The 25,859-nt window shown below is 35.7% G+C and overlaps 2 protein-coding genes across 2 annotated transcripts; one reads left to right on the plus strand and one right to left on the minus strand.

Annotated features, from left to right (window-relative positions):
- Window positions 1–405: 405 nt before the first annotated feature.
- LOC144967426 (kinesin-like protein KIF25) lies at window positions 406–17,196 on the minus strand. Its single transcript, XM_078904606.1, has 14 exons — window positions 17,027–17,196; window positions 15,400–15,588; window positions 14,340–14,478; window positions 13,552–13,655; window positions 12,190–12,278; window positions 11,052–11,094; window positions 9,484–9,536; window positions 8,747–8,821; window positions 7,262–7,411; window positions 5,580–5,741; window positions 5,129–5,319; window positions 4,256–4,423; window positions 3,581–3,736; window positions 406–2,405 (listed from the first exon to the last, which is right to left on the minus strand). The coding sequence occupies exons 1-14, from the start codon at window positions 17,093–17,095 to the stop codon at window positions 2,203–2,205; spliced, it is 1,791 nt and encodes a 596-aa protein (XP_078760732.1). The 5' UTR covers window positions 17,096–17,196; the 3' UTR covers window positions 406–2,202.
- Window positions 17,197–17,731: 535 nt separating this feature from the next.
- Window positions 17,732–25,265, plus strand: LOC144969505 (uncharacterized). The gene is made up of 3 exons (XM_078908636.1): window positions 17,732–17,902; window positions 19,288–19,368; window positions 21,375–25,265. The coding sequence occupies exon 3, from the start codon at window positions 21,437–21,439 to the stop codon at window positions 25,244–25,246; it is 3,810 nt and encodes a 1,269-aa protein (XP_078764762.1). The 5' UTR covers window positions 17,732–17,902; window positions 19,288–19,368; window positions 21,375–21,436; the 3' UTR covers window positions 25,247–25,265.
- The last annotated feature ends 594 nt before the right edge of the window (window positions 25,266–25,859 follow it).

Consider the following 25,859-nt stretch of genomic DNA (forward strand, 5'->3'; position numbering starts at 1 on the left):
CATCTCTCTGTTATGTATTATTATTTTTATTTTGAATGTATAATGTAAGCATTTGAGTGTATTCCTCTTTGTTGGATTTTGTGCTTGTGTCTGGATGAGACTTGTAGGTGATTTCAAACTAAGTACATTGGTGGTATGCTATTGGAATCTACATCTGATCCCTATTTGTTCTCAATTCCCCTTTGTCTTACTTTTTCTTGGGTGCTTTAATTGTAATTCTAGAACTTTTTACTATCCCATTTTCTTACTTTTTACTGGCGCTGATATGACCTAAATGTGTTGCAAGCGCCGTAAAACTCTTAAAAACAAAAACATAACCTAAATGTGTTGCAAGCGCCGTAAAACCCTTAAAAACAAAAAACAAACTCTAAATATGTTTCGTGTGGTAAAACAATAAGAAACATATTTTCTTGATAATAATAGTCAAAATCATTTATTTCAACCTACATCAACATTTTTCCAATTCTTATGATCAGGATCAGCGGTACCAAAATATACATTAAATGAGTATAGTTTGTCAAACGTATTGAGATTACAAAATATGTTATTCTATTTATATGGTATATATGGGTATATTTTATTACATCTGTATACAAATAGGTTTGGACTTCAGTGTATGTTGATGAAGATGATAACGGTGGTGGTGATAATGATAATGATGAGCTATAATGATGATGAGATTACATTACATAGTTATACTTTAAAAGGAACAATTTTTCACATATTATCACAGTCCAGTGAACATAGAAAATGCCTCAAAAGAACAACGTATTAAGGCAACCGTTTTCTATTTTCAATAAAATTAAATGCTGAAAGGCACAAAAATTCAATTTTTGGGGATCAGTAAAAAATGTTTTTAATCTTTGGTCATTTAAAAAAATTTCAGCAATCCATATTTTGTTGAACAGAAATCTTTCCACAAGGTTACCGATTTTTCTTATATTTATGGAATTCAGTATGTTATAAACAACCCAGCCCTTTATCATGGTGTGCAACCCAGCACCTTGTTAGGCCGGTCACAAGCCCGGATAAATGGGGAGTGTTTGCTCAGGAAGGGCATCCTGGCAGTAAAACTCAAGCTACAACTAATGAATGAATGAAACCAGAAATATCATCCCGAAACGGCCGAGGCCCGGGATATAAACGGCCGCCTCTATCATTATTGGCCAGCAGGATGGCAGTGGAAATTCAGTGACTGCTGGTCACCCACAAACAGGAGGATAGGCGTAAAAGATGGTCGTGGAAACGGATGGGAGTGGAGATCAAGATTGGAAGTTTGAACGTTGGAAGTATGACTGGCAGATCTTGGATTTACAATAAGCGGGAAAGAGGAAAAAGGAACGCCCAGAGACGAGATGGTTGGATAAGGTAAAGGATGATATGAAAGAACTGGGCCTGGAGGAAGATGATGCTATGAACCGAGATGCATGGAGATGTGTCCTTCATTATGGCAACCCTGTAAAATCTTCTTATTCTGTTACTGTTACCAGATTGCTTAGAAGAAAATGTGTCCTCTGATCATCCAGAGAGCAACTATCAAGGCAGCCGCTTTCAATTAAACTAAAAGAAATCTGGTAAGGACCGTTCATGTGCACCTCTTAACATTTTGGGTCATCTATTTTATTTGAACAAGCAGCTAATTCGTTATTTTTTTAAAAAATGTTTTTTTACCAAAAACTTATCAAATGGCTTTAAGAAATGTAACCTTACATCTCAATATGGTATTTTGTTGGGGTGAATTAGTGATTGGGGGTCTTGATAGCTCAGTTGGTAGAGCACTCGCTTCAACAGCAATGGGGACTGAGATCGATCCTGGGTGCAATCGAGATTTTTTCTGACCCCCTTGTCCACCCAGCAGTGATTGGGTAGCTCGGTCTGTTAGATCTAGTGGAAGGTACTTTGCGATAGACTAGTGTCCTATCCAAAGGGTACCAAGCAATTTTTATTGTCCGTTTTGCGCTACAGAAACCGGGATAAACTCCAGCTCCATTGGCCTTGTGGCTCGGAAAGTATTAGTGATTTAAATGTTAAAATGGCCAAAAATGTGAGATTTTAGTTTGAGTCATTTCAACAAACTATATCGAAAACATATACATAAAATTTGGCCAAATTTCATATTTTCTATCTTAAAATCAATTGTCATCATCCAAATAATCCTGGCATAATACCATTTTGAGGCTGTAGGTCACAAAGTATGAATATTTATCGGGATGAAGACCCTGATCGTGGCCTGTTGCTGCTCCCTGAACCTTCCACCTTCTCCGCCGAAGACGGAAGTCTACGCTTAGTGGGCCCTCGCTGTACTTGTCTGGCCCTCTGACCAAATCCCAGGCACTGTAAGGATTCTGACAAGTATCGGATGGCTGGAGATACACACAGCAGCACCAACAGTTTGGCATCACCTCCTGGATTAAAAGAGTGGATGAAATGTTAAATGAAGTAGGTAATTCGAATAATCATTTTGTGTGTGTTAATCTATCAGAATATTTTTAGTTATGCTGTTTTGTGGTATGGCACTTACCTTTGGACCAACAGGTCCCCAGTTTGAGTCATGCTCTGGGTGGTGAAAAGTCCTTGGAGAAGGATCTTAACTCACATTCTCACTGTACAAAACACAATGAGCAAAGGGCGACTACATGTATTTGGCCCAAGAGGATCACACTGAAGTCGAAGATCTATGGGTCTCAGCACACGCTTGGGAAGACCACAGCGTTCCTAAATCTTGTTGGCCTTCAGCCATAAAGACATGAGGGGAAAGAAGAAGAAGAACTCACATTCTCTAATTCTCACATTCATTGGTGTAAAATGGCTAACAGCGTTGTCTCTATCAAACAAAAATATTTTTTTTCTTTTCATGTCTCATCTAACATGTTAAGTTTGCTGTTTGCTTGGTACCTCTTGTAAAATGCTTTGACCACATTCAGTGGACATCTTGATATTAAGAACAAATCTTTAAAAAGTCAAATTTTCAGTTCACATCATCTTCTTTTCTTGTTTTTAGAAACAATGAGAGCAGAGCTAGAACAAGGGTCTCCAAGGTAAACGTGCAATGCCTTCTCCACTTTGCCAGTCCCCTCCACCTTCACCCCTCTTCTTTATACTACTCCCTTGTAGATGGAACTAGAACCCAATAAGGATATATATAAATTTACTCCTGCAAAAATGGCGGTCAGGAGACGTTCCAAAAAAGATAATAAAGAGGGAGGGAATGTACATCCACTAAAATGAGAAACAATATAAGAAGAGAGGCATCATTGGTCAACTGTTGTTTTCTAAGTCAAGAATACAACTCGTACACATATTTTTAGTCCAAGCAACCGTAAAATTGTATTTAATATTTGAGATATAAGTAAACAGAGACTTGTGGCTCAGCGGTACGGTCTTTGCTTCATACCCGGAAGGTAACGAGTTGGATCACCCGCCGTTGAGCTGTGTGGCTTTGAGCAAGTCACCTTGCCCTAGCTCAATTTGCGGCGCTGCACTGTTTCCAATCTTCCCTTGGAATAGAGCCTAGAGACAAATTTCTCATTTGGGAATTTTCTTTCTTTATTTATTTTAATTTACATAAACCAACACTCACCAATAGAGTCTTGCAAGAAGTGAGTGAGACGACTATTTCTGTAAGGTACGTGTGTCCTGTGTTCAGCCAGGGCTCCTAGTACATCTGCTAGGGCAGACAGACTCTTGTTGATGTATGAGGCCTCTCTCAAGGCAGCACCTTTGACGCCAGACATACCTAGGATTTAAGAACAAAGCGGAGAATAGTGCACGTTAAACTAAAAAGTAGAAAACGGTAAGGGCTTTGTGTATTGTTGTGCTGACGAAGGGTTTGTACCCAAAACGTCCATTGTCTGTTTTGTTCCCATACGAAGCCTTTCCATTTTCACTCTTTCATTAGTACGTTAAACTAAGTAATAAATTCTTGGAATACCTAAAGAATTGCGGAGACGCAAGAAAAACTTGTGGACAAATGCAGGAGAAACCGAACTGCAATGGATCTTAGTAGCCTCTAGGGCCAAAAGGCCAATAGAATCGGAGTTTATCCTGGTTTCTGTAGTGTTAAAATGACAGCAGCAATTGCTTGCTACTCTTTGGATAGAATGCTTGTTTATCAAAAAGTCTGCATCAAATTGAAAACTCAGAATCTGTTGTGCTGGTAAAGTAGAATTGCCTTCCTTTATCTCATCAGGGCTTTTTAAAAAATGATGTTATGTCATGTATCAAACAAGAAGGAATAAAAATCATTTCTGCTCACCCACACATTCACTCCCGGCAAGATCGACCAATTGTAGTTTGGTTTTAATGACAGGTTGACCCTGATTGGCTGCCGTGGGTGCCATGATTCCCTGCTGTTGTAACATGGTTTGCAATTGGTCGTTTGTCATAGTTTGGGACTGGGATCGGCCTAGTTTCTTGTTGGAGGCTGGTGGAAAGACATGGGCGATTGTATGATTGGATAAATCAATAAATGAATGAATAAATGAATGAGTTCAACAAGTCAATGAAATTAATCAACAGCACGACACGAACAATAATTAATAATAATAATAATAATAATAATAATAATAATAATAATAATAATAATAGTTTTAAAAAAATTAAAATAATATTAATAATAATAATAATAATAATAATAATAATAATAATAATAATAATAAGCTTTGTGAATCACTAAGAACAATGTCAAACCAAGGAAAAGTGCTGCAGTGTGATACATCAGTTACACATAGGGTTCAACAGTCGTGACGTCACTTCCCTCGTAATGATGCATAGTAACTGGTTCTAAAATATCTGAACAATGGCGGACACCAGTATCTCCATCACCACCCTTATGAAATACTTCTCCGACGAGAATAAAAGTGTATCAAGAGGAGAAAATCATTATAAATATGATCATGTTTTGACCTTATGATCACATGACATGTGAAAAAGGCCTAGCCAGCATGGAGACTAAAAAGTACCGATTTTCTTTGTTTATAACTAAGCAGCTGCTGCTGGACGGACGTGACGTCAGACTATTGAATCCTATTGTATTATATTTTTTTGGACTGAACCAGATGCAAAAAAAAAAAAAAAAATGAAGTGCTATTAATGTTAAAATGACCAGAATTTTATTTTTTACCCATACCATCCATTGAAGAACTGAGATCGGCAGACGAAGATGATCTGGCAAAGAAACTCGGGGCTTTGGAAGTCAAGGTCAAGGTGACAATGAGATGAGACCTGCTGGAGTGTTCGTGGACCATTGTTGCTGACTCTCGGCGTGTACGGAGACCGCGTTGCACAAGACACATTACTCCATACACATCCTCTACTGGTCTGGATGGGAAGGAAAGAAGAAAAAAAAAAATCATGTTACATGGGATGGAGGTAATGAACAAAAAAAATTATACCAAACACGGAACTTATTGGGCTCAAATTATAAATAGATTTTTTTTAAACCAAATATTTAAAACATAACAAACAAAACATACAAGCACAAAAACAGAATAAATACACAACACCCCCCCCCCCTCCTCCACGCAAAAGCCCCCCAAAAATTATAAATAAATAGATAAATAAATATTTTAAAAACTCACTTGGAGGTGACAGTTGGGATATTGAGAGAGCCATCACCTCCTGTCACCATGTCGTGTTTGGCATTTGGGTTGCTGCTCAGTAAGTCTCGAATGTCGTTGTTGTAAATCTCCACCACAGAAACTTCTAGACTGTGTGTTCCTTCAGGCTTCTCTTCTATCAGTCTGAATGGTGAAGAGAAGAGATAAAATTATAATCTCAATGTTACATGATATGTGGTCTGTGATCAATCAGGTTTGGCTAAATATCTAATGGGTTGCCGACTCGAGAAGAATAACTGCCTCCTTCCCCCTCAACCTCCTTTTCATCTCCTGTAGAGGTTAACTCAAGGTCCGGAAGTGGTTTCGTGCATTTGATGTTGCATGAATTGTAAAGAACAATAAACTTCGACCTAAACAGTGAATCAATGTCAACATTTGATGACTATTGATAAAAGTAAGTACACAACAGAAAAAAAAAAGTTATAAGCAACAAAGTAAATAAAAACAGCAACAATAACGGTTATGACAACAAAAACAACATAAAGAGCAACAGTAGCTGCAACAATAACAACAACAATAGCAGAAGCCTTAAAGGTGCTAACTATAAAAACTGTGTCAATAACAAGTTTATACCTGAACAGTTCGTGGGTACCCTGGGTATAACACAATCAAGGTGTGGATCATCTGAAGGGTTAAGTCTTTAATAACAACACCAACAATGATAACAACAACAAACAACAATAAAAATAGCAGCAGTCTTAAAAATGATAACTTTGAAAACTCTGACAACAACAAATCCATAACTGTAAATCCTTGAGCACTAACAACCCCTCCTACATTAAAGACCTCCTGAACATCCATGTCCCCAATAGAAATTTGAGGTCAAGCAATGACCAATCAATCCTTGTCAAACCTAAGACCTTGCGTAAAATAGGTGAGCAAGCCTTTCAATTTTTGGTGCCCCATTTTTGGAACTCTCTCCCATCACATGTGAGATACTCAGATTCGTTGATAATTTTCAAATCTCACTTTTAAAAAGTTTTATTTTTTTACGTCATAAGTTGCTATACTATTATCATGTTTTGTTGTTGTTAAATTGAATTCATATCAATTTTCCATCTACACTTGTCTTACTGTAATATGTTTTATCTCACTGTAAAGCGCTTAGAGCCTGTGACAACGGGGTGAAGTGCTATATAAATGCCATTCATTATTATTAATATTATACCTGAAGAGTTCGCGGGTAGCCCTGGGAATAACACCTTCATAGGATTTGGATCATGGGAAAGGTTATTATAATCTTCAATAACAACAACAATGGCAACAACAACAAACAACAATAACAATATCAGCAGCCTTAACTCTTTCAGTGCCATTGGTCGCACCGTGCGGCCATAGCAGATTCTGTTCTACTGGCCAATGGCTGGTCTTGAAAGGCAAAAATAATAATGTAATCCAATCCTACTTTCTACAAAAGTACTATAAATTGAACCAATGGTATCATTTCTTTCATCAGAAAATTCAATTGACCCTAGGGGGAGATTTTAATTGAGATTTGTGCCGAATTCGAATGTCACTTTGTCTTAGCTTGTCATTCTCATGCTGCCTCAATCAGGTGTCAGCCATTTTGTGACGGAAAGGCGAATATAGCCTCAGTGCTGAAAGAGTTAAAGGTGATAACTGTGAAAACAACAAAGCCATACCTGAACAGTTCGCGGGTAGCCCTGGGTATGACACCTTCATCAGGATGTGGATCATGTGACAGGTTATAGTCTTCATTCCGATGACTTCCCAGCATAGTGTGTGTCTTACCACTTCCTGTCTGTCCATATGCCATGATGCAAATATTGTAACTGTGGAAATTCACTTCATTAATGATGACGAGGAAAACCCCCATTCATTATATTTATTTTAATGATAATAAAATGTAAGAAATGATCTTTTTTCTGTACAGGAATTCAATTTTTTTTTCTCTCACTAATTCTGCTAAAAAAAATGACAAATTTATTTTAAAATCTAAAAAACAAAAAGGGATAAAATTATATTAAAATCTTTTTAAAAAGACAAATTCATTTTAAAATCTAAAAAAAAAAGACAAAATTATTTTAAAATCTAAAAAAAAAAAGAAAAATTTAATTTAAAATAGACAAAATTAATAAATGTAAAGAAAACTAAAATCAAAGAAGTTGCAATTTTTATAACAATCCCCCCAAGATTTGCAATGCAAACACACTTATACAATTATGTCTGTTACATTGATTAAGTGTTAACATTTTCATCACCATCACCATTATCATCATCATCATCATCATCATTATCACCATCATCATCTTTATTATTATGATCAACAATGTGCTCATTTATATATCCCTTCAAAATAAAAGACATGTTTACATCCAAACGCGACATGGGAAAAAAAAACATTGATTGTCTTAAAACTGACTGAACTCAAATCAGTCAACCTGTTTAAGTCTGCACCAATAAATTGTCACTCGCGTTCATGCATTGAACACAGAGTAGGACAAGAAACAATCAATAAATAAAAATTCGAAACAAACATTTCTATGAAGCACATTTAAGCTTTACCATGTTCAAGGTTCTTTTCAGTGCTTCATTTATTATACCAGCAGGTTATGTGGTACCAAATTTTCATTTATACTGTACGGGGGCATGTGTCAGGCCCTCCTATAACACCCATCATTGCCCATAGGCAGATCCTCATTCATGCCTGAGTCGAGTGTGGCAATTTCTCTTAAGTGCCTCATTGAAGAATACAGTGAAACGGTCATAATTTTTCAATCACTGTCATTCATCCAGTCTACATAACTTGGTATCATATGTGCGTCTATGTGGTCTAGTGGTATGACACTCGTTTTCGGATCGGAAGGTTTGAGCTACACTCAGCTCATTGTTGAGTCCTTGAAAAAGACTATTTACTCACATTCTCTCATTGTACTCAGGTTTAAAATGAGTACCTGGTCGTTAACAACATTGTCTCTGTCAGAAAAAAATGTAATATCGCCTAACAGGTGTCATGTCTCGTTCTTTATGTTACATGTTGCTGTTGGACACAGACCCTTGTAAAGTGATTTAAACACGTTAAATGGATATTGCTCCATACAAAAGCTCAATTTTTTTAATTTAAAAAATATTTTTTTTTTATCATATTACAAAGTGAACGGACTTACCCATCCAAAAGGGAGGTAAGCATTGGTTGAACCTCATCAAATACAGATTCCTGTTTTTCTGTTGTACTGTAAACTCTGGTGGGGATGTCAACACAAATCGTGCAATGTTTAACATTGGTAAATCACAAACAATAGCAAAATAAATAAGGATTAAAATTATTTTCTTTACTTCATTTACTTCACCGTTTCTATAATGTTCAGCCTGCCTTATATAATTGATATCCCGATCTTAAAAGCCAGGAGTTGTTTAGGGGAAAAATAAGGAAATCAATCTCATCCTGAGAGCTGGTATTTCTTAAAATGCATGTTCAGATTATTTTTTTGAGGGGGCAGCCTGGCTCAGCTGTACGGTCATTGCTTTGTACCCAAAATGTACCAAGTTCAACTACCCGCCCCTTTGTGTGGCCTTGAGCAAGTCACCTCGCCCTAGTTCACTTTGGGGTGCTGTACTATGACTGACGCCTGGGTTTTACCAGTCTTCCCTTGGAATAGACCCTAAAGACAAATTTCCCCTTGGGGACGAATAGAGGAAATTTATATTTTTTATTTTTATTTTTTTTACTACATTTAGTACTTAGACTAGCACCTTTACAATGGTATGTAGAAAAGTAAGAATTTTTTAAAAACATAAAAAGAAAGAATAAAACACAATCAAATCAAATAAAAAACAAAAATGACAACAAAATAAAACATGAATCTTTCCTCCTCCACCTCCTGATCCATTCCTATTTAGTTACCTCTCAAACTCGAACACCTTGTTATGTTTTGCTGTCCTCACACACAGATTTTCCTTGAAGTTAATAAAAAAAAAGAAAAAAGATACAAAATTCACCACAATGAAATCGCAATCAGACCTTGTGTTGTAATGAAACATGGGGAGACCATGGTTTAAAACCGTCCTAAATGTTAAATGTTGCTGTTAGCCAGGGACCCCTTGTAAAGCGCTTTGAGCACATTTAGTGGATATTGCGCTATATAAAAGCTCAATTATTTTTTATTAAAACAAGAAACTCAGCGCAAAAGCAGAAAGTCTTTAGAGAATAAAACCATCTGTTCCTGTGCTTAACTCCTGACACTTCATGGAACCTGGACCACATCTTGTTCATGAATCCTAGATGCCTCAGACCCCTGACCCCAGAAAATAATAATAATAATAATAATAATAATAATAATAATAATAATAATAATAATAATAATAATAATAATAATAATAATAATAATAATAATAATAATAATAATAATAATAATAATAATAAAAATAATAATAATAATAATAATAATAATAATAATAATATAATGAATTTATATAGCGCCTAATTCTAATCACAATTGCTCACTGGCGCTTTACATCAACACATCATATATCATACACAGATATAGAACTGATATGTTAAAAACCACATTGATATGATAATATAATAATTCTAATAAACTACATACTAAGAGTCTAAATTATATGCCCTACATATCAGAATCTCTTTCTTTTTTTTCTTTTTTTTAATGCGTACTCTTTTTCAAAATGCCAACTGGGAGAATCAGAGATGTGTTCATTAACTCTTTCAGCGCCATTGGTCAGACTGTACGGTCAGAGCAGAACCCGCTCTACTGGCCAATGGCTGCACACTGCAGTCGGTCTTGAAAGGCAAAAATAATAATGTAATCCATTCCTACTTTCTACAAAAGTACTATCGATTGAACCAATGGTATCATTTCTTTCATCAGAACATTCAATTGGCCCTAGGGGGTATTTTAATTGAGATTTTGGTCTGAATTCAAATGTCGCTTTGTCTTAGCTTGTTATTCTCATACTGCCTCAATCAGGTGCCAGACATTTTGACACGAAAATGCGAATATAACCTCAGCGCTGACAGAGTTAAGCTCTATCGTCCTTTTCCAAACAATGAGACAAGACATGAAAAAGGAAGTGCGAGATTTTCAACAGGTTGTAAAGTCCAAACAAAGAGGATATGTGTATTAGTCCATCAAAAACCAAAATGGAAACCAATGGAAAATCATCACCAGGAAGCATGCAAAGATTATTCCATAAGTCGGATAATGGTCCATCATAAGTAATCGACATTCCCGGTTACACAAAAAAGCCATGCTTATGTTCAGATATATATAAGTTTGCAAATTTGTTAAAAAATTATCAATTTACAGGTTCAATGAAATTTTACGAGATAATGATCATTATTTGAGATGTTGCAGGTAATTAAAATTCAGACCTTTATTTGACCACACGATAATTAATTAAGAAAATGAACAAAATACACTTCCATAAATGAATGTTAACACAGTAACTCACATCATCAACGTAATGGACGACAACCTCAGAGCGAGTTCCTTGCCTAAAAGAAGATGAAATAAAATCAATTACAAGGACAAAGAATATTTCAAACATAAATTGTAATGCATATTTCCCCTTTATCTTCTTTTTATAAGAACCAACATCTCAGACAATCAAAATATTACTATTCATTTGCAGGTACAAAAGAGAATTAAAATTAATATTTCTCTCTTTGTGCAGTTATAAAAGACAGAAAAATGAAGGTAGTTCCTGCAGTTTCAGCAGATTCACTATGCTAAATGTGATTTACAATACTTCCTTTATTCTTCCCAGTAAGCCAAAAGGATTCAAATTTCATTTGATAGAACTAAACTCCATTTACTACAAAACAAAACAATTTCGCCTGTTAAGAATTCTTTGGTACTAGCACTCTTACAAAATCCACTACCGTTTACATCTTGTTAATTACACTTGGGTTGATGTGAGCAAATGCGTGTAAAGTGCCTTGCCCAAGGATATCAAAGCAAAGCCAGAGTTTTGCAATCTCAACATCAATTGATTTTTGATAAAAGATAATAAATCTGTACTGCTCAGTCAAAGTGCTAGAAACTATAGACTGTAAAAAGTAATAAACAAAAATGAATATGTGACCCTTCGCCTCAAAACGGTATTAAGTCGGGTTAGTTAAGTTGTTAAAAATTGAATTTATAGCCAGAAATATCAGACTTGTGTTGAGTTTGTATGTTTTATTGAGGAGAATGGATACCATATTTTAGGGTGCTAATGCCAACAATTTTAATTTTAGACCAGTTTAACATTTAATTCAGATCTTAAGCATCTGGTTCGTTCCGACATAATACCGTTTTGAGACGATAGGTCACATATAACAGCTTCAAAAAAAGAACAGAATGCCAAACACAGAACGTTTCAAGCTCAAAACCCTTCTTCAGCCAACAACAAAAAACAATAAAGACATAAATACATTACTAAATTCCAGATTGACGACAGAAAAATTTTGTAGCTCCTCTTCTAGGAAAGTCTTTCCAAGATTTTTCTACAAAATAAAAGCTTTAATGGCTTTGCAAATATTGAAATGTTTGATTTTTCAACAGTTTCAAAAGCATCGATTTTATCTTTGTAAACAAACTGTCATTACCTTCCTAAAGAAGAAATGTCCTCGGTCTCAGCATCAAATTCCATTAAAGGACGTAATCGACCATGGACACGAATGTTGCCTCGCAGCTCCTGAAAGAGAAAAAATTATGAATAGGTCTTTATGTCTTATAAACGGAAATTATAATAAAATAGGTTATGGAAACATTATAACAACATAGAGTATGACATTGAGCTTTAGTGATGGCTAACAAACTTCGTGGCATTTGTGTGTGTGGAACCCATGGCTCAAGATAGACATTGAATTTGAAACCACTTTATTTTTTTGAGTGGTGGATGGCTCATGCAGTAAAGTCACACTCTCCCCAGCCAGGCTAAAAATAATACAAAGTAGATTTGATGTGAAAAGTAATTTTCAACAGACAGTAGAAAGAGTGTCATAAATAAATGCCTCATTGTACCAAAAAAAATAATAAAATAACAACAACAAAAATAGTGACATGACATCATTGAATATATTGCTTTTTTTGTTTTTGCGGTGTCATGGATTATAGTTCTTAAGTTTTTAAAATCTTCAAGTTAAACAACCATTTGGAAACGTTTGAAGAAATAGGCATCAAATTTATGAATTACAAAATCTTAAATTAATTTGATTTGCTATTTAAAATAATAATATCTGCATGCAAATAAAAAGACTTTAGAATGGTCAAGTGGTTTATCCTTTATAATAATAGTCATTGCCTTATAAAATGAAAGTCATAACTGCCAATTTCAGTCTTGGACCACCAGTCAAAAAAAAACAATTCAATTAAGCAATTCTATTAAAAAATCAGGTCTTTGACTTCAGGGGTTTTGAGACCCTCTGAACAATGTTTTCCGATGTTATGGGGCTGCCTATTTAGTTAGAAGTAAACAAACTCACTGTGTTGCAATATGGTGTTGAAACATGGAAGCTGACAAAGAACAACTGCAAAAAGCTTGACACATTCCAAGACAAATGCTTGAGGAGGATACTGAGGATATTCTGGCCAGCAATAATTTCAAACAGCGATTTGATGAAGGAAACATGGCTAGAGCCTGTATATCTTCTTGTAAAGAGAAGAAAATGGAGGTGGACTGGCCATGTCCTGCGGATGAACCATGATGCTATACCAAAGGTCACCCTCAGATGGACCCGACAGGGAACAAGGAGGAGAGGGAGACTCTTGGAAATTTGGAGAAGGTAACTGGAGCCTGACATGAAGACCCAGGAGTGAACGTGGGGAAAATGTCAAAGATGGCAGCAAACCGTAATGGTTGGAAATCTACTGTATTGGCCTTATGTGCAACTGAAGCACCAAGAGGATAAGTAGTAAGTAAGTAAAGAAGATGACAGCAAATTGTAGTGTAAACTTCAATCCTTTACCATAATGGTGTTGTGCAGTTCCTGTCGACGTTTTTTCTCTTTTGCATGTCTCTCCGTGATGTCATCAAGAGCTTCTTGAAGTTTGACGACCTGATCTGCTAGAGCTTTGAAAAAGAATGAGGATTACATAGTCAAGATTAATAACAAATATAACTGTTTTGTTCCTTACATAATAACTGTGATTGGCATTGTTGAAAATGGCTTGTTTTCTTTTTTGGCTCATGATTGTTAAAAAAAACAACAACAACAAAACAAAACATCCCCCTCCCAAAACAAACAAAAAGTCGAAACAAATCAAAAGACATAGGCAACAACAAAATAACTATAACTATCTATTACTTCATTTGATTGATGTATAGGAGAGTTTCAGTGACATAAAATTCATTTTTAATTTAACTCTCTCCAAACCGGCCATTTTCTGGATTGTCCCCAAAACGTCACACCCAACCTATACAAAAATAGATTTATTTCACTCAAAAGCTGTTAGTTCTTGTTACACATATTTCTTTCTGCTAAATGAACTCTTCAACACAAAGTTACTATAATTGAACTATAGCAAACATTTTTGATCAAATATTATGATGTACAAACGAAATTAGAATGAGAAAAATGTTGGCTGCATCGCAATGAATGTGACGATTTTCCTATGGGTGGTAAGGAGGGGGTTAGACAACAATATATCTATTACGCTTTTGACACAGTAATATAAAATTTGAGTGGTACAATAAAATATATGATATTTGGTCTAAGTCAGCAATCGGCAAAGCAAAATGCCTGAATGATCTTACCAGTTATATTGGATGAATGTGATTGAAACATGTCCTTGTGTTGCTGTAGAACCATGTTTGCCTTTGACACACTGTGGCTGAAAAGTTGGGGGATTTCGGATACAGCTGCTCTAATTTTGGCCATCTCTGTTTTGAGAACCTGGAGAAAAAAAAACAAACAAACCTAGACCAAATAGTCATGATATTCTTTCTTGCGATGTACTCTTCTTCTTCTTCATCTTATCATTATTATTATTATCATCATCATCGTCATCATCATCGTCATCATCATCATCATCATCATCATCAGTAGTGGTAGTAGTAGTAGTGGTAGTAGTAGTAGTAGTAGTAGTAGTAGTAGTAGTAGTAGTAGTAGTAGTAGTAGTAGTAGTAGTAGTAGTAGCAGTAGTAGTAGCAGTGCAGTAGTAGTAGTAGTAGTAGTAGTAGTAGTAGTAGTAGAGTAGTAGTAGTAGTAGTAGTAGTAGTGTAGTAGTAGTAGTAGTTGTAGTAGTAGTAGTAGTAGTAGTAGTAGTAGTGTAGTGGTAGTAGTAGTAGTAGTAGTAGTAGTAGTAGTAGTAGTAGTAGTAGTAGTAGTAGTAGTAGTAGTAGTAGTAGTAGAGTAGTATAGTAGTAGTAGTAGTAGTAGTAGTAGTAGTAGTAGTAGTAGTAGTAGTAGTAGTAGTAGTAGTAGTAGTAATAGTAGTAGTAGAAGAAGTAGAATCATTATCACTATTATTATCAGTATACAACAACTTGAGCAAAATATGTAAAAGTCAAAATTCACCGAATTTATGAATCACATTTCAGTAAGTAAAGATTTGTTCTGCCTCATATGATCTGATGAACTTATAAAGTGGTAGAATTAATGTTAAGAGCAGTGGGGGCTGCCTGAAGCCTGGGATCATGAACATACTAACGAAAGAGTGATAATGGAGAGGCTTCAGATGGGAACATTACAAACGTTTGGACGTTTCAGGTACAAACCATTCGAAATGTCCATTGTCTGTATTGTTCCCATCTGAATCCTCTCCATTTTCACTCTATTGTTAGTAAAATTAATGTTGCACTCCAATCCTCTAACCTGTGATTCTTTCCTCAGCTGATTGGTCTTGAGAGAGATGTTCCTGCGGAACACCTCACTGTTCTCAAGACCTGCATTTGACATGCTCAGATCGTCTTTCACAAAATTCACTTCACCACGTAGCTGAGCAAGTTTAAGATACAGCATTGCATTCTCTGTTTCAAGTGAAGCTATTCGTTCATCTTTTCTCTGTGAAGTTATTGAAATTGAATAATAGATGAGGCAATATCATCATAAAATACATAATATATATAATAAATAATATATATATAATATATATATTAGTCCTTCAGAGCCATTGGACCCATGGAGCTGGAGTTTATTTCTATAGCGTGAAACGTACAAGAGTAACTGCTTGCTATCCTATGGATAGGACACTAATCTATTGCAAAGTACTTTCCACCAGATCAAAAAGACCCAGCTACCCATTCACTACTGGGTAGATTGGGGGATCAGAAAAAAATCTCGACTGCACCTGGGATTGATCTCAGTCCATTTACGAGTGAATTAGCTATATAATGCCAATAAAATTTCATGAACAATCATTTAATTTTCATTTCTTTCATATTTTCACTTCTATTAATTAAATTTTAGCTGGATATATAGGGGGAGGGGGGGGGGGATTCATAAATTACAATTTTTTTCCACATTTCTGTTAAAACAGAATGGTTTAAATACATACGAATGACATACTGTCTAAAAGCAGCATTTTGTTGGAGTGAGCCTGATGTTAATTATTTTGTTGTTTTTTTTGTTTTTTTTTTTGTTTAAGTACTAAAATTTGAGTTAAAACAAAAGCCTACATCAAGGAAAGTGTATTTTGTTTCTTAAACTTGAAACAGCTTACATTTCCGAATTCTTATTAATTATTACTTTGACTCATTTTCTTCCGATATAATGCCAGTACCTGAATGATACAATGGATCTCAAACGTTGCAGAGATTATTATTTATTTTATGAAAAACATTTACAAGTGAAATCTTGATTGAATTCATGAATTTAAATTCTGAGTTCACGACTTCTCTTCCTCTACTTCCACTTTCATGTTATCATTATGCACCGATGTGTACATATACAAAGGTCTGACCTCCGATCCCAATTATGGGCCTAGTTTAACATTGTTTTAAAGGAGAAAATTTTGCGTTCTTTATTCTTATTTATTTATTTTTTTTTTTTTGAGATTTCCATTACAACAATGAGTCCATCTTGAATTGGGTTATCAGACCTTTAAGTAAGCGCACGTCGTTACGAACCCTTTGTAAGCAAATAATGATTTTTAAAGAAATAAAGACAAAGCGAGATTATGGGTAAACCATTCATTTAATCATCCACCGCCCTTAGTTACATCAACCCGTGGTCCGTGGACGTGATAGGATAGGCTAAAGGATACCTAGAAGCCTAGAACCTAGGAGAAATGATGAGTGTGAGGAAAATATCCTTCTAATTTCCAAGGAACTATTCTGTGGCATTATAGTATAGAAATAGGAAATTATTTCTCTTCCATTGAGAATTAAGGAAGAGTCTGGTCATTTCATGTGTCTTAAATTTAAATTGACTGAGTTTACTTCGTTAATTTGAGAAATTGAAGTTGAAGTGTTAGAATTAGAATGCCATAAGCAATACAAACCAGAAGTTGCTTTTCAAGATCTTTAGCCTTGTCGGCATAAAACCTTGATTTATCCAATCCAAGGGGCATTGTTAAAATTGGAAGTGTCCAGCCTCACACGAAAAGATCAGTTCCAGACCTGTAATTGAATCCAAGAGTCGGCCATTTGTAAACAATGTTGAAGGGACATTACTCCTCTCAGAAAATTAGATGATGTAAGTAAGTTATTATTTTTAACAGAAAGTGCCAAAAACTATAAGAATAGGCATTCATTTCAGTTTTTAATTAGAATTAAAGATATATGATATTTTAAAATAATATTTTTAGAATAAATGACACGATTTTAGGTTTCTGAATAATATTTTTACTGTTTTCGTTTAATTGCTGTATTTTAGCTGTATTAACTTTATGTGCCACACAATCTGTCAACACATTGATAAATAATCGATCTATCTCATATAAATTTGTATCGATACCTGCTTCCTGTTTCAGATTTATTTGAGTGCTAAAAAATTGAAATAAGATAGTCTTTTATTCTTACAATGCTTGATAAAGTTTTGTTGTCCTGTTCATTTAATGTTTTTGAAAATTTGCTTGTTTATATCATATTTTAAATGCGCCCAAATCAATATATAGAAAGCGATGAATACATTATTTGTATCCAACTCTTCAAATCGCTTTGATGATTTCATCAACGGTTCTTGTTGTGATCTGTGACGTCATGTTACAGCAAAAGTGGTGCGCTCCAAGATCAACCGAATGTCATTTCAATTTTCACAACTTTCATCTTTCTCGATAAATCCAGGGTGCTTTATTGTGCTCAATTTCCTACGAGTGTTCTCACACCATTTTGATGTTTCCAAAGAGTGCTTTTTCCCTCACGAGAATACTTTTCAGGTAAATTAATGACCGTATAAAAAAACAGTCTCGTCTAGACTCCAAACTGAGTTGACTCGTGGTGGATGGGGTAAGGTTAGTTTTATTCTGTTGTTATATTATCCCCATTATTAATTTTCAACAGACAACTGCAACACCTAGGTCTACTCACGAAACACTCAACATTGGCCATTGTCTCTTAGTCTTAGACAAATGCAGGTCTGACATCCGAAACCACTTATGGGCCTAGTTTAACATTGTTGTAAGGGACAATATTTTGCGTCATTTTTTGAGATTTCGGCATTGGTAAAGGAGAGAGGTCCCAGTCGCCATCTTGTATAGTCTACACAGAGACGGAGTTGTCACCTTGGCTGTATTAAATAAAGATAGCAGTTCTGGAGTCGGGGGTGAGGGGAGAGAGGGGGAAGACATAGCATGGCATAGAAACTTAGCAAAAAGAGGAAAATGAGGGAGATAGAGAAATCCTGGGGGGGGGGGGGGGGGGGGTATTTTATTGTTGTTGACAACCTATTCTTAATCATTCTGATACAGTCACAGTGGTATCGGGTCTAAGGTAAACGGTCTTTTCTTGGTCATCTCTTTCATTCTTAATTATTTTTTTTTTAGACAATCTTCTTCTGCATCTGTCACATAGGTATATGGCTTAAGGTAAGATTTATTTATTTATTTATTTATTTGGGGGGGGGGGGGTATCACTGACATGACAAGTTTAAAATGGTAAATGGCAACATTTAAAAGATTGCTAGAAAATAATTCGGTATACAGAAAAAAAGGCTAATTTCTTGGAACCATCTGGCCATGGTCTGTGTAAACAAAGCAAGATGGCGACAGGGACCTCTCTCCTTTACCAATGCCAAGATTTCCATTACAACAATGAGCCCGTAAGGAATTGGATTGTCAGACCTGCAAATAAGTGCATGTTGCTCTTAGATATATATTTGCTCTCTACAGTAGCCTACCTATTGAGTTGTCCATTCCAGTACTCATGGCAAAACAATCAGGGGGAGGCCATCGGTAAGCTCCTTGTGCTAAGGGAAACAATCCAAGTATTCCTTCTACTGACCCAAAGAAAAAATAAAGCCCCGTACCTTTAACTAACCCTAATAGGAAAAAACAAACACCCTAGGACCTTTACTAAGACCTATAACTAACCTTAATAGAAAAAAAAAATCCTCCACCTCAAGCTAACCCTGATAGTAAAAAAAACAACCCTAGGACTGCTTTGCACTACCTTTCAATACTTCAACGACAAAATGGTGGCAGTAGGTTTAGAGCTGAGTTTAAACTTGATAATTTGAAATGATTTTAAACAAATTTTATGCTCTGTTCAATTTACTCTGATAATAAGCATTTTCATGTTATGATTTATTCTCTTTCTTTGTCAGACAGTGCCCATGTAAGCCCCATCCGCTTAGTGTTCCAATCATGCAGAGTCTGCAACTTTCGATTATAGTGTTAAAATCAAGGTAAGAGTAGTAAATCAGAAATGCATCATCCCATTTCTTATTAGTGATTTGGTAAAATGGAAAGGATGAAAAATCTAATCCATGGCCTCAATCTTAATTTAAGGTAAAAAAAGATTATTTTGGTCAAAATTTAACAAATATGATTTAACTGTCCTTGAGTTCAACATGATTGAAAATTTGGCAAATTGGTTCAATTGCCCCTTCATGTATAAGAGAGTTAAATAAATATGAAAAGGATGAATTAAGTTCTCTTCAGTCCTCATCCCACAGTGGGTATGGACCACCAATGAAAATTTTCCATCCTCTTCTGTCATTGGCCAGTCTTTCCATCTCCTGTCAGCGCATCCCAGACCTCTCCAGCGCTACCAGAAGGTCTTTCCTCCAGGTTGACCTTGGTCTTAGTTTGCCCATTCCATGGAGAAGCTTTGATTTGCCAGTCTCAAACATGGTTCAGACGTTCCAGGTACCAATACAGAAGGTCCTCCTAGTTGTCGCAAAAGATTTTGGCACAGCCGTTTCCTTTCGGGTTTGACTGTTGTACTTCAAAGGCCCAAACGTGTCTGGATTTTGTACTTCTAGGTGTGGCAGGGATGTGTGAAAGTTTCTTGGGTGTTTCTGTAATGTTGCATATTTTTACAGGACCTGGTTGTTGGCCCAGTACATAAGTTCTTAATCTGGTTTTTAAAAAATCACATTTTGTAATTCTAACAAATTAGACTTAAAGGAACTTTTACATATCTGCCAAACATCTCTACGACTCTGGAGCAGCACATCTGGGATATTTGATCTCAGAATATTTTAATTTACTCATAGTATCCATCTTCAGCCTTTCCTTCCTATTATAATAATAATGATTATTTATTTACAATTTAGTTAAATAAAGCATCAATATTAATTAATATAACTGCCTGCTAAAAGCACCTGTAATTAAGTAGTAGCTAGAGCATTATTTACATCATCATTGTGGTTAGATTGGGGCGGAGGTCAAGGTTCTCTCTCTCTCTCTCTCTATCTCTCTCTCTCTCTCTCTCTCTCTCTCTCTCTCTCTCTCTCTCTCTCTCCATGTAATGAAATATTTGAAGTTTATGCTGATGCAAAGTTACATTATTCATCATGGTTGCCAATTTTCCGTATATATAATAATAATACAGAATTCAGTATGTTATAAACCCTCAGTGCATTTTTTCATCACCTGCCAAATAGAAAAAGTCAGTAAGCAATGTGTTTTTACTGGAGTTCAGCACTCAAAAAGGGGTTGGTCTATGTGCTTGTGTAAAAGTTCAGTAAATTTTTGCCTCATGAATTGGCAACCTTGATTTATGATTAACCCTTAAGATTTTTTTTTATCTCAACCGACTTGAGAGAAGTTGAGTTTTGAACTGTAGTGTTTGTAAACTCATAGCCTGAAACTGTCCAAAAATATTTATCACAGCACTAGGCAATGACACCAAAAGGAATCGAACAGTTTTATTATTATTATTACTATATTGTTGTTATTGTTATTGTTTTTTAAAATTATTTTTATTATTGTTATCATTTTTATTATTACAATGTTTAGTGCTAGTGTTATTACACTCGTCTTCGGATTGGGAGGTCCTGGGTTCGAGTCTTGCTCTGACTGGTGCATATTCGAGTTCTTGGAAAAGGCTCTCATTGTACTCTGATGTGAAATTAGTACTTGGTCTTTAACAGCATTGTCTTTATTTGAAAAAAAAAATGGTATTGACACCTAATGGGCGTCATGTCTCGGCTTACATGTTAAGTGTTGCTGTCGGCCAGGGACCCTGCTTTGAGGCATGTTTGGTAGAATTTACTAATATATATATATATATATATATATATAATATATATATATATATATATATATATATATATATATATATATATATATATATATATATATATATATATATATATTATATATATATATATATATATATATATATATAATATATATCATAATCCTAATTATCAACACTTCATTTTTCCCTCTTTCCAAACTGCAGTATTCCATCAATGCATCACAGTGACACAGAATTTTTGAAGTAAGAGCTGCATTATTATTGAAATGAGTGGAAGTCCAGTGACTCGATCTAAGACCAGGCTGTCAACAGGTGGCTCTAAACATGGCTGGATGAGCAAGAAAGGACAGAAAGCCAGAAAAGATAAAGAGCTTTGCACAATTGAAGGACTTGCTGGTGGTGACGACTCTCTTTTGGATGACAATACAATCCATTCTACACAATTTCTGGAGACCCTGAATTTGAAAAGTAAGGCAAAAACCACGGATAACGAAACCCTTAACTTTAATTCTAAGATTTTTATTTCTGATGATGCATCCCCAAGTAGATCACTTTTGTCTGAAGTTCAAGAAAATGACTCTGGTATTGAAACAATTTTAGAAATTCCAACTAAATCCATGCAACACTCAAAAAGTTTAGATTTGAGTGAAGGTCAAAACAGTTTAGGCAAAACACTTGCTTTTAGTCTTCAATTGATTGCAGCAGGTGATTCCAATGTTTCTCTGCAGAACATGTCTCCACATTGTCCTACAGGGTCTTTGTCTCCAGACGATATAAAAATTGAGCTCCAAGAGATTGAAGAGAATGAACAGGCAGCTGGTCTGAAGGCAATATGCACTCCTCCGAGGAGTCGTTATCTGACCAGATTAGCGTTATCACAAAAGGAAGTAGATGCCAGTGATCTTCAGAGTTCATTACCCAAAGATGCAAAAATGGCTCACTGTGAAGAGTTAAAAGGAGATGACCCTGAAAGTGCCATTGACATAGACTGTCAAGAACCCATCTCAGTTAAAAACAGTCCTGAGGTAACTAAAATTAACAACACAAATGGAGATGACGAGAAAGATATTTTGGTTTTTGCACCCAGACCAAAAAAGCGAGGTAGACGGAGGAAAGAAGAAATGTCCATCCCTGTCTCGAAAGGAAACGTGTTTCAATGTAGTCAGTGTGGAAAACTATTTAACAAAAGTCAGACTCTGAGACAGCATTTCATCACTCACACGGATAGGTTTGCATGTTCCTATTGTCACGTGCGATGTAAAAGTAAAGGAGACCTGAAATCACACACTCAAACTCATACCAAGGAAAAACCATTTCGATGCGAAGTTTGTAATACCTTCTATACAAGGGAAAGTATTTTAAAGAAACACAAAATGACTCAATTACACAAGAATGCCTGCTTTCAGTTAGGTAATCAAATACAAATGGCCCTCAATACTGATCTGACTGTAAATTATGGGAGAAAAATGAAGATTGGAAAATATTTCTGCCATGAGTGTCCTAAAACTTTGATTTCAAAACACACTTTGAGACAACATCTCAAGATGCATAACTATAGCTTTTCATGCCCACAGTGTAATAAACGATGCAAGACTGAGTTTAGGTTAAATATTCATCAGAGATGTCATTTCCGAGTGAATTCAATACCATGTAAATTTTGTTCACGTGTTTTTAACACTAATCAACTTTTGAAACAGCACATACGAGTTGCGCATTCATTTGTTTACTGGCAGCGTAGATTTCCTGGAAATATCTGGAAGTCACTTTTGGCTCAAAAGGTGGATTGCATCGCAGATCTAAAAGCTGAACTAAGGTCAATCAAATCTGGTGGACAATTTGTCTGCAATGTATGCTCACGGGTATTCAAAAGTAAAAAAGCATTTGAGAAACACTGCGCAAAACACAATGATGAACCTCTTACATCTGCAATGGAAAAGTTATCAGAAAGATCTGCACCTACTAGAAAGGTTCCAAAATACCTGTGCTCTGAGTGCACCAAGTCCTTTACCTATTTTGAGGAATTTTGCAAGCACCACAAAGACCTCCATAGTGACAAACTTCTGACCTGCCACATTTGTTACTCTGAGTTTGAAAATCCATCTGAATTCAAGAGTCATGTACAGAACCATGGACCAACCATGCTGTTCAGTGGAGCATCACTCGAAGAGACTAAAATCCCCCATGTTCATAAGCGGAAAAGGCGTGGTCATTTCCAAGATTCTGGCTCTGGTGTCATTAACGTGGACAATACCACAAAAGAAAAAGATGAAACACATGGTGATGAAGATGATAATGAAAAATTTCTTGAGAGTCGTGAGTTTTTACAGTTCGTATCCACCGTGTTTGATGATGATTCTGATGAGGACAAGGAAGAAGAAGATTCTTGTGATGATGATGAAGATTTGTACACTGGTATCAAAATGCTACTTTTTGAGAGTGATGATGACTGTTATGTGTCAGATGACAAAAATTCCAAGGTCAAGCAAAATAATCCAACTGTCAAGAAAAAGCCTGACTGGAATTTGAAAATGTTTTGCATCCAGGATGATGAAAATAATTTTTACAAATGTTCCCCTTGCAACACTCTCTTCATCACGAGTGCGCAGTTAAATGATCACATGGAAGGTCATGTCTGTGTACATTGTAATGTGTTTTGTCAAAGCAAGGATGAGCTCGCTCAGCATTATCACTGCCAAGAAAGAGAGTCTAGACTGACACTAACTAAGGATGACACTGAGAAGCCATCGTTTGATGACCTGTCAGATCTGCAATCCGATGATGATGCTACATTTACATCTGATGATGAAATGAATGAAATTTTCCTGGACGAGCTAGAAGGAATTCTTGATTGTGAAAATAAATCAGCACCCTCTGTTGACTTTCTCAATACCTTTAGCCATGATGAAATTATCAAAACTAACAAAAAGATATTTGAACGTTACTCTTGTATTGATGTGCCCACCAACATATACGCTTGTATCATCTGTAAGAGAAAATATGCCAGGCCAACCACTCTCACCAGGCATTTTAAGACTCATGTTTGTCATTATTGTAACACATTTTTTGTGGACAAGTCAGATTTGAACGACCACAAATACAAACACAAAAAGAAAGCAGCAATGATAAAGGCAGAAATTTCTGGAGAATCTAACTCTAAAGTATTGCGCTCACCACTGGTGTCGAAAGTTAACAGGGGATTTTTTAAGAAATTCACAATTGTTGACACTTCAAGAAACATCAACAAATGTCTTCTTTGTGACAAATTGTTTGTGAGAAAAACAGTCCTGACCAGACACATGAAAACACATGTGTGCTCCTACTGTGATAAATTTTTCGAAGACAAATATGAGCTGGCAAGACATGTGAGTATGCATAAGATGGACCCACACATTCCCGAGGATGAGTCTCTACACCGACAGTATCCAGTCTTTGATTCAGAGAAACCATTTGACCCTACCTCAGCATTTTCAAATCAATTGGGAGAGAGCAGTAAAATGGTAGCCATCGGCACATCTTATTCTACCAGTTTGCCTCAGTTCACTACAACTTTTTCCACACCCAGCACTAATGCCAATGAAACTGTTACCTTCATCCAAATTCCTGTTTCCGAGGCATGCACTGATCCCAATGCTGTGACCTTTGGCCAAGGGGTCACTGCTAATGCCCCGACCTATCAAATTCTCTCTGATCCCATTGTACAAAGCCAAGGCTCATATATCGTTGCCCCTCAGAACTGCCATGGAGATGATGCAAATAAAATGTTGACATTGACACAAGACCACCTTCTTGGAGGTAACAGATGCCCTGTTGAAACACCCGATCTTTTTGAATGTAACATATGCAGCAAGACTTTTTTCAAAAGTGGCCACTTGAAATCTCACATATCCACCCACTCTGCTCCAGCTCCTTTTGCTTGTCGTTATTGTGGAAAGACATTTGTTCGGAATGGGCCCCTTAGAAAGCATGAGAAAACTCATGATGTTAAACAGTGTGACCATTGTGATATGAGTTTTACCTGTCAATTTGAGTTGGATCACCATATGCAGATTCATGAAACGTATCCGTTTTACAAATGAAACAAGTAAGTACATTATAATCTAGCAAATTATGATCATTATCCTAATGTTTCTGTATATTCTGTTGAGGTATACAAAATAATTAACGTAATCAAAATTGTGATCCACTGACTCAAAACAGTATTATTTCAGGATGGATCAGACCCTAAAAAGTAAATATAGAAATGAAATGATAAGGAATACGAACTTTTGAATGTCTTACTTAGCAATGAAAGAATGGAATTTATTCCATCCCTCTCATTGGTAAACTTTATCATTTCTGAGTAAATTCGTAATAGTTGAATAATGCTTTGAACGCGTTGAAATAAACATTTTATTCAACGAATGCAGAATATTTTCACACATTTTATTGGTGTTATATTTGGTAATGAAAATTAATCTTTTGGTGCGCATGAAAACAAATCCAACGTTTTTAGTTTTGGGTCAAATTGTTATTCGAGCAGAAGGAGAAAGATACACGTTTTGGTGACTAGAAGTACTAATACCAAACCATTTGGTTACAAAATATCTAATAATCTTACTTGGAGGGGTAGAATAAACATAATAATCTTTCATTTCTTTGTATTTATTAAACTTGTTCTATTTGTATCATGCAATAACACATACTAGCAAG

The sequence above is a fragment of the Berghia stephanieae genome, chromosome 3 (assembly GCF_034508935.2).
Source record: "Berghia stephanieae isolate SIO BIC M18660-M18661 chromosome 3, UCSD_Bste_1.3, whole genome shotgun sequence".
Lineage (NCBI taxonomy): Eukaryota > Metazoa > Mollusca > Gastropoda > Nudibranchia > Aeolidiidae > Berghia > Berghia stephanieae.

Excerpts from the sequence above, each read along its gene's own strand:
- LOC144969505 (XM_078908636.1), top strand. The coding sequence starts at position 21,437 with ATGAGTGGAAGTCCAGTGACTCGATCTAAGACCAGGCTGTCAACAGGT.
- LOC144967426 (XM_078904606.1), bottom strand. The coding sequence starts at position 17,095 with ATGCCCCTTGGATTGGATAAATCAAGGTTTTATGCCGACAAGGCTAAA. Across the intron at positions 12,279-13,551 it reads AACTGCACAACACCATTATG|GAGCTGCGAGGCAACATTCG; the intron begins GTAAAGGATTGA and ends TTTCTCTTTCAG. Across the intron at positions 11,095-12,189 it reads GACATTTCTTCTTTAGGAAG|GCAAGGAACTCGCTCTGAGG; the intron begins GTAATGACAGTT and ends ATCTTCTTTTAG.